Source organism: Rhincodon typus, chromosome 16 (assembly GCF_021869965.1).
Source record: "Rhincodon typus isolate 14 chromosome 16, sRhiTyp1.1, whole genome shotgun sequence".
Classification (NCBI taxonomy): domain Eukaryota; kingdom Metazoa; phylum Chordata; class Chondrichthyes; order Orectolobiformes; family Rhincodontidae; genus Rhincodon; species Rhincodon typus.
In genome coordinates this window covers 39,499,820-39,511,508 of record NC_063347.1, presented here as the reverse complement: position 1 = coordinate 39,511,508, position 11,689 = coordinate 39,499,820, and the positions used below count along the sequence as shown (strand labels likewise).

The window sequence follows — 11,689 nt, the reverse complement described above, 5'->3', positions numbered from 1 at the left end:
CTTAACCAAACTGTAAAAATCGTCGTTTCTTTATAAATTATGCTTATTTTTATTTGATACGGTCTTAAAGCAATTCTTGAATTCCTGCGGGCACACGTGCATGTATCCCGTTTTGAAAATAGCCACATGATCCCTCCTGTTACTATAAACTCTAGGCTTAGTACATTCCTGTCTCTGTTCCCCATTCAGACAATTCCTTTAGCTGTTCCCGACAGGAAATTGTTATTTATGCATCTACATCTCAAGGGGGTTTCAGAATTTGACATGAAGTTGAAGGACAGTTACGGAGTACCGTAGCGTTTTGCGCCACTTAAAGTTGCTGGGAAGAAACTATTGGAGAGACTATATCAGGAAACTCGGAGGGGTAACTTCAAATTCAGCAGCCAAGTCAATTTCCCACTTGGTCAGTAACTCCAGCAGTTCTGTCGTCACATCTCTTCCCCGCGAAGAGTTAGTGATCCCAATAAATTCGCGGAATGAATATCTTCTCCCAACTCCACTATTAACACATACAGAAAGGCTAATATTTACATCGTAAATGCTCGGTCCTAATCAGTTTGAGGTTAGGCTGCCAAGCGAATGTTCTCGAAAACCTTCCCCTGACCTGTAGTGAAAGGGACCCAGCTGCAGTGAAATGTCACGGTGACTCCTGCAGCTGACAGAAGCTGCTGGGGGAAAAAAAAAGCCCAGCGCAGAAATGCTGCAGTGCCCAGGAATACTTTGGCAGAGAGCTGTGCTTAATATAGAGCGCAGACAGCTAGGCAGCCCTGGCTTACTGCTGCGTACTGGGTTCTGAACCATTTGCTCCGGGAAGAGCGAGGGACGGGAAGTCTCCAGCTAAACTCCAGACTTGCCCCAACAATCTTCTTGCAAAAGGCACCAACCATGTCGGACTGCAGCCACGAATCTGATGACAAAGAGCCCAACAGCGGGGAGCTGGATGAGGACGAAATCCTGGCAACTCTGTCTCCTGAAGAATTGAAGCAACTGCAAAACGAGATGGAAGATCTGGACCCTGACCCGCTTGTGCCCTTAGGGCAGAGGCAGAAAGATCACACAGAGAAGGCTCCCACTGGCTCCTTCGATCACAGGTCCCTGATTGACTACTTGTACTGGGAGAAGGAATCGAGCCGACTGCTGGAGGAGGAAAGGATCCCGGTCACTCTGCTGAGCAGCGAGGTGAGCGTGTGCTGAGGAGGAGCTGGCAGAACTGGAAATGGGCTACAAGAAAGCGGAGTGAATCTGGCTCAATGAAACTCATTGTAACCACATACAGAAACAGCGTGAAACCTGCATCACTATACTCCTAGAATATCCAATGATGTTCTTTCCATTCCTCACAATATCTACTGTACCTGAGATATTGTGACTCCAACACACAAACTGGACTATATTCCTCCTGGTTTGGCCCAAGATTCAGTATATGCCCATGTTTCCACCACCATTGGGGTGGCAGGGTGGCTCAGTGGTTAGCACTGTGGTCTCACAGCGCCAGTGACCCAGGTTCGATTCCATCCTTAGGTGACTGCCTGTGTGGAGTTTGCACATTCTTCCCATGCCTGCACGAGTTCTCTCTGGGTGCTCCAGTTTCTTCCCACAGTCTAAAGATACATAGGGTAGGTGGATTGTCCATAGCGTGCAGGCTATGTGGATTAGCCATGGCAAATGCAAGGCTAGGGTCTGGGTGGAATGCTCTTCAGAGAGTCAGTGTGGACTTGATGGGCTGAATGGCCTGCTTCCACATTGTAGGGATTCTATGTGGAATCTAATCCTGCATTTGTATGCAGCCAGATATACAAGTAGCAAATTAACATGTTCACTTTAGCCTTGAGTGTTAGCTGGCTAGACTGTGATATATTAATTCATTTCCCAAAGGAGTTAAATTTGTACTCTACTGAAATGAAACAGCAGATATCTTTAAAAGGGCTTTGAGGAATTTCTAATTGATTCAGATTTTTATGAGAAAGTTGTTTTGTATAGTGAGACTAATGTTTATAATGTTTGTGCTTGAACTTTATTAGAAATATGAAACTGTACATTACCAAAAGACACAAAACTGAAAGTCTCTCCTTCCAACAGCAAACTGTAGAAGGAAGAACTGAAGAACCAACAGCTGAAAAGGAGTGTGAGGAAGAAAAGTGCAAGAGTGAAAGAGACAGAGATAACGAAGAAGAAAGTACCGAACATTTGAATGGAAATGGTCAGTGGATTCAGAAAGTGGAAGATGATAAGCAGGAGAACAAAGAGATCAAATACAAATCAGAGAAAGAAAAGGAGACAGTAGAGACGATGAAGGCACAGCAAGTCAAAGATCCACCAGTGACTGAACCTAAACCTCAAACTGAAGGGAATGGCAGTAACCAGCTGGTGGGATCAGGGAAGACCAGCCCAGATCAGCCTAATGATCAGCAGAAGATTGAAGACCCCATTCCCTTGTGCAACAAGAGAGAGCCTGGTTCTCCCACTGAAGAACAGGTTGAATGCAATGACAGCAAAAAGGGCAGCAAAGAAGAAATTTCTACACCACCTAAAGAAAGCCAAGAAAATACTGAGGTGAAATCAGGAAAAGGAAAGGCAGGAAAGAAGATAGGATTGGACAGCAGTTTTCTCAAACTGACTGCAAGGCCTTCGGGAAACCCAACGCTCTTAGACGAGTCATTGGCAGATATTCGCAAAAACAAACCTGACCTTAAAGAGGTCAACCTGAACAATGTGGAAAACATCCCAAAAGATATGCTGAAAAATTTTGTGGAAGCTTTGAAGAAGAACAAACATGTCACTTCATTCAGCATCACAAACACAGGCGCTGATGATGAAATCGCCTTTGACATAGCCAACATGCTAAGAGAGAACAAAAAAATTGTTACCCTTAATATTGAGTCCAATTTCATCACAGGAAAAGGCATTGTGGCTATCATGAGGTGCTTACAGTTCAATGAGACTCTCACTGAGCTGAGGTTTCACAACCAGAGACATATGTTGGGTCACCACGCTGAGATGGAGATTGCCAGACTTCTCAAAGCCAACACCACCCTTCTGAAGCTGGGTTATCACTTCGAGCTGCCAGGACCTAGAATGGTGGTCACCAACTTACTAAGTCGCAATCTGGATCAACAGAGACAAAGGAGGTTGGAACAGCAGAGAAACCAGTTCATTCAGGAACAAGAAGTGACAATGAATGCCTGTCAAAAAATTAACCCGTGCCTGCTGGAGATGTTGGGTGAATACGTGCCCATTCACTCCACTCTCTGTGAAGAGCCTCCTCTCCCACCAAAAACCTGTTACAATCGTCCAAAGAACATTGTTCGAGTACAACTCAGAAAAACTCCCAAAAAACAAAGTAAAATTAAAGCTGGTACTACAGATGGGAATGACAAGCCAAACCTGAAGGCAATGATAAGTTCACTAAAGCCAGTTCCCAGGTCTCGACAAGCACCTTTAGTTGAAAATACCCCTCGAGATCTGTTGTTAAATGATATTCGTCAGAGTAACGTGGCTTATTTAAAACCTGTGAGTAGTATTTCCATAAACTCCCAGCGGTGTTTTATAACTTCTTTCCAAACAACACCATTCTTGACTGCTATCAATTTTCCTTGTGTAATCAAGCCTTTAATAGGTTAATAGCAAACTCATTTGTAAACATTTTTATAAAGTCAAACATTCAACTTTAGAAATAATTAAACAAAATACAACAGATGCTGGAAATCTGAAACAAAAAGATAAGTAAACCCCGGAAAAACTCAACAAATCAGGCATCTTTGAAAAGAAAGGAAAATGTCCATTTTTCTGGCATGGCTCTTTATCAGAACTGAAAGATTTCACAGACGATTGCTTAGCTCTGCCTTTATTTTGGGATTTGTTAAATTTTATTTTTTCCAATCCAACTCATGTCCTCCCGCAATCCCTGCAAAAAAACCTAAAATAGTATTTACCTAGTTTATGGACCATGCAAACTTCCATGACTATACTGCTTCATAATCATTCTCAGGTATCTATGAATCCCTATTTAAATTCATAATCTCTCTCAGGAATTCATTATTTTCTGCTTAAAAATGTAGCTCAGTGTGTAGTCATACATTTTCTTCACTCTCCAGAAAATTCCTCAGAATTCATTGCTTCACTTTCTTCATACGTTCTATCCCACTCATTATGCAATGTAAGTATTGTTTTTCAATGTTTCATGTTGAATGTCTTCAGTTCCACGTAAACATAAGTAATTTGTAAGAATGAATACTTTGCCTCACCTCAATCGTCCCTATTTTATGCCACTGTGAGATAACAAAAAGCTACAATGCTGAAATACACCATGTCATTGATGATTGTGTTTAATGTGAATCTTCTTGTAGTTTAAAAATGGAACTGTTTCTAAATATGCATCACCTGCCGACACTTTGTTCCACGGTGTAACTTTTTACGCATACAAAAATGACCTCTCCTTCCAAAATGCAAACTTATTGTTTCATCCAAAAATCACAAACCAAAACAAAATTAATTTGCAAGCAGGATGTTAGACTGTGTGTGAAAACTTCTCAGACTACATGCTGCTACTTACCTTGTGCACATGACAGCTGAATTATTGCAAAATCATTGTACAAAGTCTGCCATTTTTAGTCTATTTAATTCAATGGGTGGGAATGTAGTGCTATGTGCCTGCAATTTTCCAATTGCTAAATGTGAGATACTGACAATACCTTGTAAAATCTATTTAATTTAATAAGCTCTTCTAATATTGTCTAAATATTGTACCGCTATCATCATACCCAAATGCAATCATTGCACTCATAAAAAAGAGGCATAAAAAAGCAGTGAAAAGGGTTATCACCCATTGAATTATGAAGAGAAGTCAAAAGGGATGGTATTCTGCTTAATCATAACCTATTTCTGGATATTGTAAAAATGTTTACGTACTTATCATTAACTCTTAGTTGCCCCTATTAATGTGTTGCATTGAAATTGTCTGGCAGAAATGATGTGAAAAGCCTAACATGATAATTATTTTAGCAATAGTAGAATGGGGATGTTTTAACATCTGTTCTCATTTACGATGTTTCTGAAATCATATTCCATAATATCACTTTCAGAAAAGTTCCACTGAAAACATCTTATCCTAAACTTGTCAGCAATAATGAATATGTTTACTTAAGTAAATGAACAACTAAAGAAAAATGACGCTATCTTCCTTTAAAATATTAAGGGGAAATGGCAATTTAGCCATTGTTATCTCAGTTGGAGAATATTCTGTTTTCATTGAGTAATGAAAATTGGGATATTGGCATCTAAGTTTTTTTAACTTTTGGTACTATTCCTTCTCCTCCTCCTCCTCTCTTGAAGAGGCTAATTCATGCTAGGGTGATGGGCCTGATATTATTTTAGCACCCTTCTTTTCAAAGGCTGCGTAATGTTCCTATGTATGCTTGCAACCTCTAATATCGAGTTGGAGTAAGCCTTCTTAATGTCTACACAGTTAAATTTCAGCAGTACAGCTCATTTTTAACTGCAACACAATTTAATTTCCATTGAAGTATACCAGATAGTTATTGGAGCCGCTACAATAACCACAGTGGCCTATTCTAATGCCTATACTCCTCTGCTGGTTGGGATAAGTGATCAAAAATGTAACTCAGGACTTTTACATTCTTAAAGCTCAGTACTAGCATAAACTGCAATCAGGTTGGTTAGCTCATTTAGCTGGATAGCCAGTCTGTAATGCAGAGCAATGCTAATAGTGTTGGTTCAATTCTTGCATGAGCTGAGCTTACCATGAAAGATGCTCCTTCTCAGCCTCTCCACTTGCCTGAAGTATGGCAACACTCAGGCAAAAACAATCCCAAGTTATCTCTTTCCAAATGATAAAGCAGCCCTGTGGCAACTTTACCTTTTAAATTGCATGAGTTTGTTGACTTGCTTGCCGAGCTGGCTTGTTTTTGTTCAGACGTTTTGTCACCATGCTAGGTGACATCATCAGTGGCACCTCCGAATGAAGCGATGTTATTCTACTACGCTTGGAATTTATACTGTTCGCTCCGTTATGGTCAGTACTGTCATTTCCAGTTTTCATCTGTATGGGTTTGTATATGGGGTCCAATTCTATATGTTTGTTGATTGAAGTGTGGGTGGAGAACCATGCCTCTAGGAATTCCTGTGCGTGTCTATGTTTGGCTTGGGCTACTATGGTTACTTTGTCACAGTTAAATTGATGGCCTTCATTGTCTGAATGTACCAATATCAAGGAGAGTTTGTTGTGCCATTTTGCTGCTAGCTGATATTCCATGTATTCTGATGGCTAGTGACGAAATGTCTGAACAAAAACAAGCCAGCTTGGTGAGCGAGTCAACAACCTCATCCACAACCTGGGCCACAGATCTTTGCCAAAACTTCTAAATTGCAGTTAGTAACATGGAAGTTAAATCGATGTTCATGGTCCTAAACACTCCTTGCAGGTGAAACAGTAATTTGTAGGTACTGTATTGCTATTCACAATGCAATCTGCTCTACATTAGGGGATCTACACAAACTGGGTGTTTACTTTCAGATATAACTCTATTCAGTCCACAATCCTGACCTTGGGCTTCTAATGATTATCATTTTAATTCTCTACATTGCTCTCACACTGGCCTGTCTGTGCTCAGCTTCCTGCAGTGTTCCAATGAAGCTCAAATTGTTCAAGGATCTGAACCTCATCTTTTTGATGAGACACTTTATAACCATCTGGACTCAACATTAAGCTCACCATCCTCACACCATAATTTCTGCCTCCATTTTGTTTGTTTATTCTTTGTAAAACAATGGATGCTTTGCTTATCCCACTACAACTTCCTTTGGCCGTGCATTAACAACTATTTTGCAGTCTAATTTCTCATTTCCTCCATCCTATTACAAACCTTTCCTTTTGTTCTCCTTTTCATTCCTCTCTTTCACTTGTTTAAAATCTACACCAATATTCCTGACACCCACTCGCCAGTCATCTGGAACAGTTGTGCGTGCACTCTTGGCCCAGAATGTGAACTCACTTGTAGCCCCTGTCAAAAGCACTGGCAATTAAAATTCTCTTTGCTGAATACTTACTTTTTTCCACAACCAGGGAGAATCTGCCTGCCTTTAGAGCTGTGTCTGTATTTGTACCACATATAATCTCAACCAGCGATTTAAACAATTTAGAACAGTTTAAAAACTGCTTCTTCCTCCATGTTTCATGCATCCAATATTTTTGCAACCTGCGTGGAGATAATTTTATTTACAGTAACAAACTGAGTTCAATCCTGTTTGTGCAGCCTGGTCCTGGTAATAATCTTTGAGCTGAATTTATTCCATGGACTGCCGTTTTGAAAAAAAAATTCAGGAAAATTTACAATGGTTGAATCTTGTGGCAATGCAGAATTTAATAATTATAAATCCTTAAAATAGAATTTTTAATCTGTTACGAAAACAGAGTGGTTAATTGCAATCCATTGTTAATAATGATAGCAAAATGCTTTTGAAGAAGCTAACAAATTTCTTAAATAGTATAAAAGATTGATGTTATTGGCTGCATCAGCACATGTGTGGGAAGTGCTCCTCCTGGTGTTGGAATATCATAAACATACCTTAAAACCTTATACTTTCCAACTTTTCTCAGTTCTGATGAAATGTCATGAACCTGAAACATTAACTCTGTTTCTCTTTCTACAGGTGCTGCCTGGCCTGCTTTATTCTCTAAAACTATTTATGAAAGTTAGAGGGTTTATTTTAATGGCAAATGTGGTATACCTGAATTTTCAGAAGGCATTTGATTGGTGCCAAACTCATGGGATTGGGAGTAATATATTTGCATGGGTTGGAGACTGGTTAATAGACTGAAAATAGACAGCAGGAATAAATAGGTCATTTTTGGGTTGTAACTAGAGAATGACACAAGGATCACTTATGTAAAATCTACATTGATGACAGCACCAAGTTTAATATTTCCAAGTTTGCAGAAAATACAATCTGAGTTGGGTTAGTAAGCAATAAGGAGGCTAAAAAGAGGCTGTAAAGAGATAAAAATCAGATAAGTGACTGGACAAGTAAGTGGCCAATGGAATATATTGTGAAGTAATGTAAAATTACCCATTTATTAGGAAAGTAGAAAGGCAGAACTTTTTTTAAAAGTGAGAAATGAATAAATATTGGCATTCAAAAAGATTTGTGTGTTCATGTACATAGGTGTAGAAAGGTTACATGCAGCTACTGCAAGTAATCAAGGAGGCAAATGGTTTGTTTGCCTTTTGACATGGAGTTTGGAATATAAGAATAAAGAGGTCTTCCTATAATAATATGAACCTTACTGCAATGCTGGAGTACTGCATAAAATTATGTTCTCGTTACTGGAAGGAAGATGTACTGGTGTTAGAGGGGGTTGCAGCAAAACCTCCCGACATCATTTTCTGGGATGAAAGAGATATCCTATAAGAAGAGATTGAATAGAATGATCCTATGTGCATAGCCCCTAGCATTTGGATGAGGAGAGAAGATTTCATTGAAACACAGAAAGTTCTCAGAGATTTTATGGGAGAGGTGCCAAGCTAGCACTTCTTCAGATTGAAGACTATGATTTCAGGAAAACACAGTGGCAATTTTGGACTGAGATGAGGGGACGTTCTTTTGGAGTCTTTGGAATATCCTACTTCAGAGGGTTATGGATGCTCAGAGGTTGAAGATTTTCATCCTCTCCTGTATTAGTCCACACTTATTAAGCAGCACAACGGCTCAACAGTTAATACTGCTGCCTTGTAGTGTCAGGGACCCAAGTTTGATTCCAGCCTTGGGTGACTGTCTATGTGAAGCTTGTACATTCTCCTTGTGTCTGTGTGGCTTTCCTCTGGGTGCTCTGGTTCCTCCCACAGTTCAAAGTTAGGTGGATTGGTAATGCTAAATTGCCCTTAGTGTGTAGGCTAGGTGGATTAGCCATGGGAAAAGCAGGAATAGGAGGGTGGAATGTTCTTTGGAAGGTTGGTGTGGACTTAATGGGCTGAATGGCCTGCTTCCATTGGGTAGGGATTCTATCCAAAAGGCTGTTAATTTTCTCGCAGATTGTTTCTAAAAGCTTTCCCACACCAATGTTAAACCAACTGACCTGTAATTGCCAGGTTTACCTTTCTCCTCTTATTTTGACAATGTCGGTAACATTTTCAATGCCCAGCCCTCTAGCAATACCCTGTGTTTAGGGAGGAGTGTGATCAGCACTTCCACAATTTTTACCCTTACTTTCCTCAGCAACCCGGGATGCATTCCAACCGGGCAGGGTGACCTATCTACTTTGTGTACTGCCTGTCTTTCCAAGACCTCTTTGTCTTTTTCCTTAAGCTCAACCAGTATCCCATCAGCCAAACTAGCCTTAAACAGATTTTGGACAGAATTTTTTATATTGTCTTTACTGTAGCAATGAAGAAAGTTAATGCTGATGTCATTTGCCACATGAAACTATTATCTTGTAAAGTCAAGAATTAGAAGTTCATAGCAGTGTTTAGCACATTCAAATGACACTTCTTTGTCTACTTTAGCAGCTGTGTTCACTCATTTAAATAGTTTAATGTCTCAACAAAGTCAGAAATATGATAAAAATATGAATAAAGTGTTATATAGATACCAGAAACAATAATTTATCAGTTTAGGACATAACCAAATGTGATTAAGAAGCCTAATGAATATCTATGGGAGACGTTGTGCCTATTTTCTACGTCAATTTAATTTTGAACAATGACATAAGAAATGGAAGATGAGACACCTTTCACTCCTGCCTGTATATTGGCAAATTTACTCAAGTATCTGGACACAAAGGTTTGAAGAACTGAAAGAAATATTTCAAACAACAACTAACGACATGAAATTGCCAAATCATTAATGAATTGTTCTAGCTGTGATGTTACTTACTTTAGGAATTATAATAGCTCTGTGCTTCAGTGTAGTTACAGTATTAAATATATTTCAATGAAATATTTCAAAACAATGATCACTTTTACCTCTTTACTTGCCGATATTCATCTATCTTGCCCCCTGAAGGTGTTGATTCATGACTGAGAAACTGAGCAGCCCTTAGTCTCTCCCGTATACAAACTCAGGGATTAGGAAAGCAGCAGAAAATGGCCAATTTCCTTTTGCTTTCTTTCTCTTTTAAAATTTTAAACCATGACAGATGTATTATACAGACAAAACAGAAACAACCATAAATAATGTGACAGTATTATCATTTCTGACAATTTCTTATAGTTAACATTCCTTCTTTAATCACCATCACGCAAAACAAATTAACTGGCCGTTCATCTGGATTGTTTTTTGTTGAATATTTCTGTGCACAGATTACTTGTTGCATTTACTACAGAACACTGACCATGCTTAAATATCCTTCCTTGGGTGACGTTAACCATTCTGGGATATTGCAAGGTTCTAATTATGCACTATGAAAATAAATGCTATTTCTTTAATATGCTGCCCATAACAAAGAAGCCTGTGTAATTATTTCATAATTAAGTTATACAAATGCTGAAATTCATACTTTTCTCCTTGTGTTGTTTCATAGGTTCCACTTCCAAAGCTGTTGAGTTGAGCCAGTATGCCAGCAGCTTGGCTAAAATTTCAGAGCTGTGCAACAATAGGGATGGAGTGTCACAATCAAACATGGACAGTTTCCTACTGTTTGCATTTCTGTGTGGGAACAATTAAGAACAGTTTAAAGGTTTTGTCATTATACAAATTATGTGTATTAAAAGCCTGTTGTCTTAGAAAATTATTTATTCACTTTGATTTGTATCTTTGAATCTGGAATGTATAATAAAATAAAAATGATTGAAACATTATCTTCACATTTATTTTCCAGTTTATTACATTTTTTTCAACTAATTTTCTTTAGCATTAGTGAGCTCATTACAAACGAAGGCCAGTGACCAGCAACATTCCATTTCACAATTTTTATTTGAACTTCTAACAAGATTACTGTATAATATAGCAGTCAAAGAATTACTACAAGTCATCAGCAGAAGTTAAGTTTTCTCCACATTTTTGGTAGAACCCCAGTCCAGACATTTATTCTCATACCTTTTTACCATTCATATAAACCTTCTTAAAAATCTGACACGTGCAAAAACATTTCAAAATGTTTTTCTAATCTCTGATGTGAAGCTTTTGCTATTCAATGGGAATGTCATACAGCTAAGGTAAGTATTGCAGAATTTGTTTCCTAGGGCAGAGAGTAAAAAACAACATTAAGAATTCTATTATATTACAGGTACCACATCAGACTCAAGTTACTCAGCTTGTTACTCACACCTCACTCAATGATAAATTTTGCTGTGCTTTTTAGTTATATTTATTATTAGGAAAAACAGGTACATAGACTGTGTTAACATGAAAAATATTGAAAGCATTAAGTTCAAAATTTCCAGTTGACACCTGGACTTCATTTTGATCGATAATAAATATTTTAAATCAATGTGTTCAGAGATGTTATTACACACCTCTGGAGTAGAATGGGACTTAAGTCCAGACCTCCTGGCTCAAAGGTAGGGACACTAGCACTGTGCCACAACAGCCCCATTGGACTGCAGTCATACATGGCATTAGATACTATCAGCTATGAATGATCTAACATCTCCTGGCTTCAGTGAATTCCAGTTATTTCAACCACCTGATTGCCTCAATTTGGAATAACAGTGTGGGCACTGACACAAACTTAATC

General features: G+C 38.8%; 1 protein-coding gene across 1 annotated transcript; it reads left to right on the top strand.

Annotated features, from left to right (window-relative positions):
* The first annotated feature begins 885 nt into the window (after nucleotides 1-885).
* On the top strand, nucleotides 886-10,675 carry lmod3 (leiomodin 3 (fetal)). Its single transcript, XM_020510275.2, has 3 exons — nucleotides 886-1,179; nucleotides 2,080-3,510; nucleotides 10,535-10,675. The coding sequence occupies exons 1-3, from the start codon at nucleotides 886-888 to the stop codon at nucleotides 10,559-10,561; spliced, it is 1,752 nt and encodes a 583-aa protein (XP_020365864.2). The 3' UTR covers nucleotides 10,562-10,675.
* Nucleotides 10,676-11,689: the final 1,014 nt, after the last annotated feature.

Bases quoted from the DNA above. Each gene is read 5' to 3' on its own strand.
- lmod3 (XM_020510275.2), top strand. From the start codon at position 886: ATGTCGGACTGCAGCCACGAATCTGATGACAAAGAGCCCAACAGCGGG. The intron at 1,180-2,079 runs GTGAGCGTGTGC...TCCTTCCAACAG, and splicing joins TCACTCTGCTGAGCAGCGAG to CAAACTGTAGAAGGAAGAAC. The intron at 3,511-10,534 runs GTGAGTAGTATT...GTTGTTTCATAG, and splicing joins ACGTGGCTTATTTAAAACCT to GTTCCACTTCCAAAGCTGTT.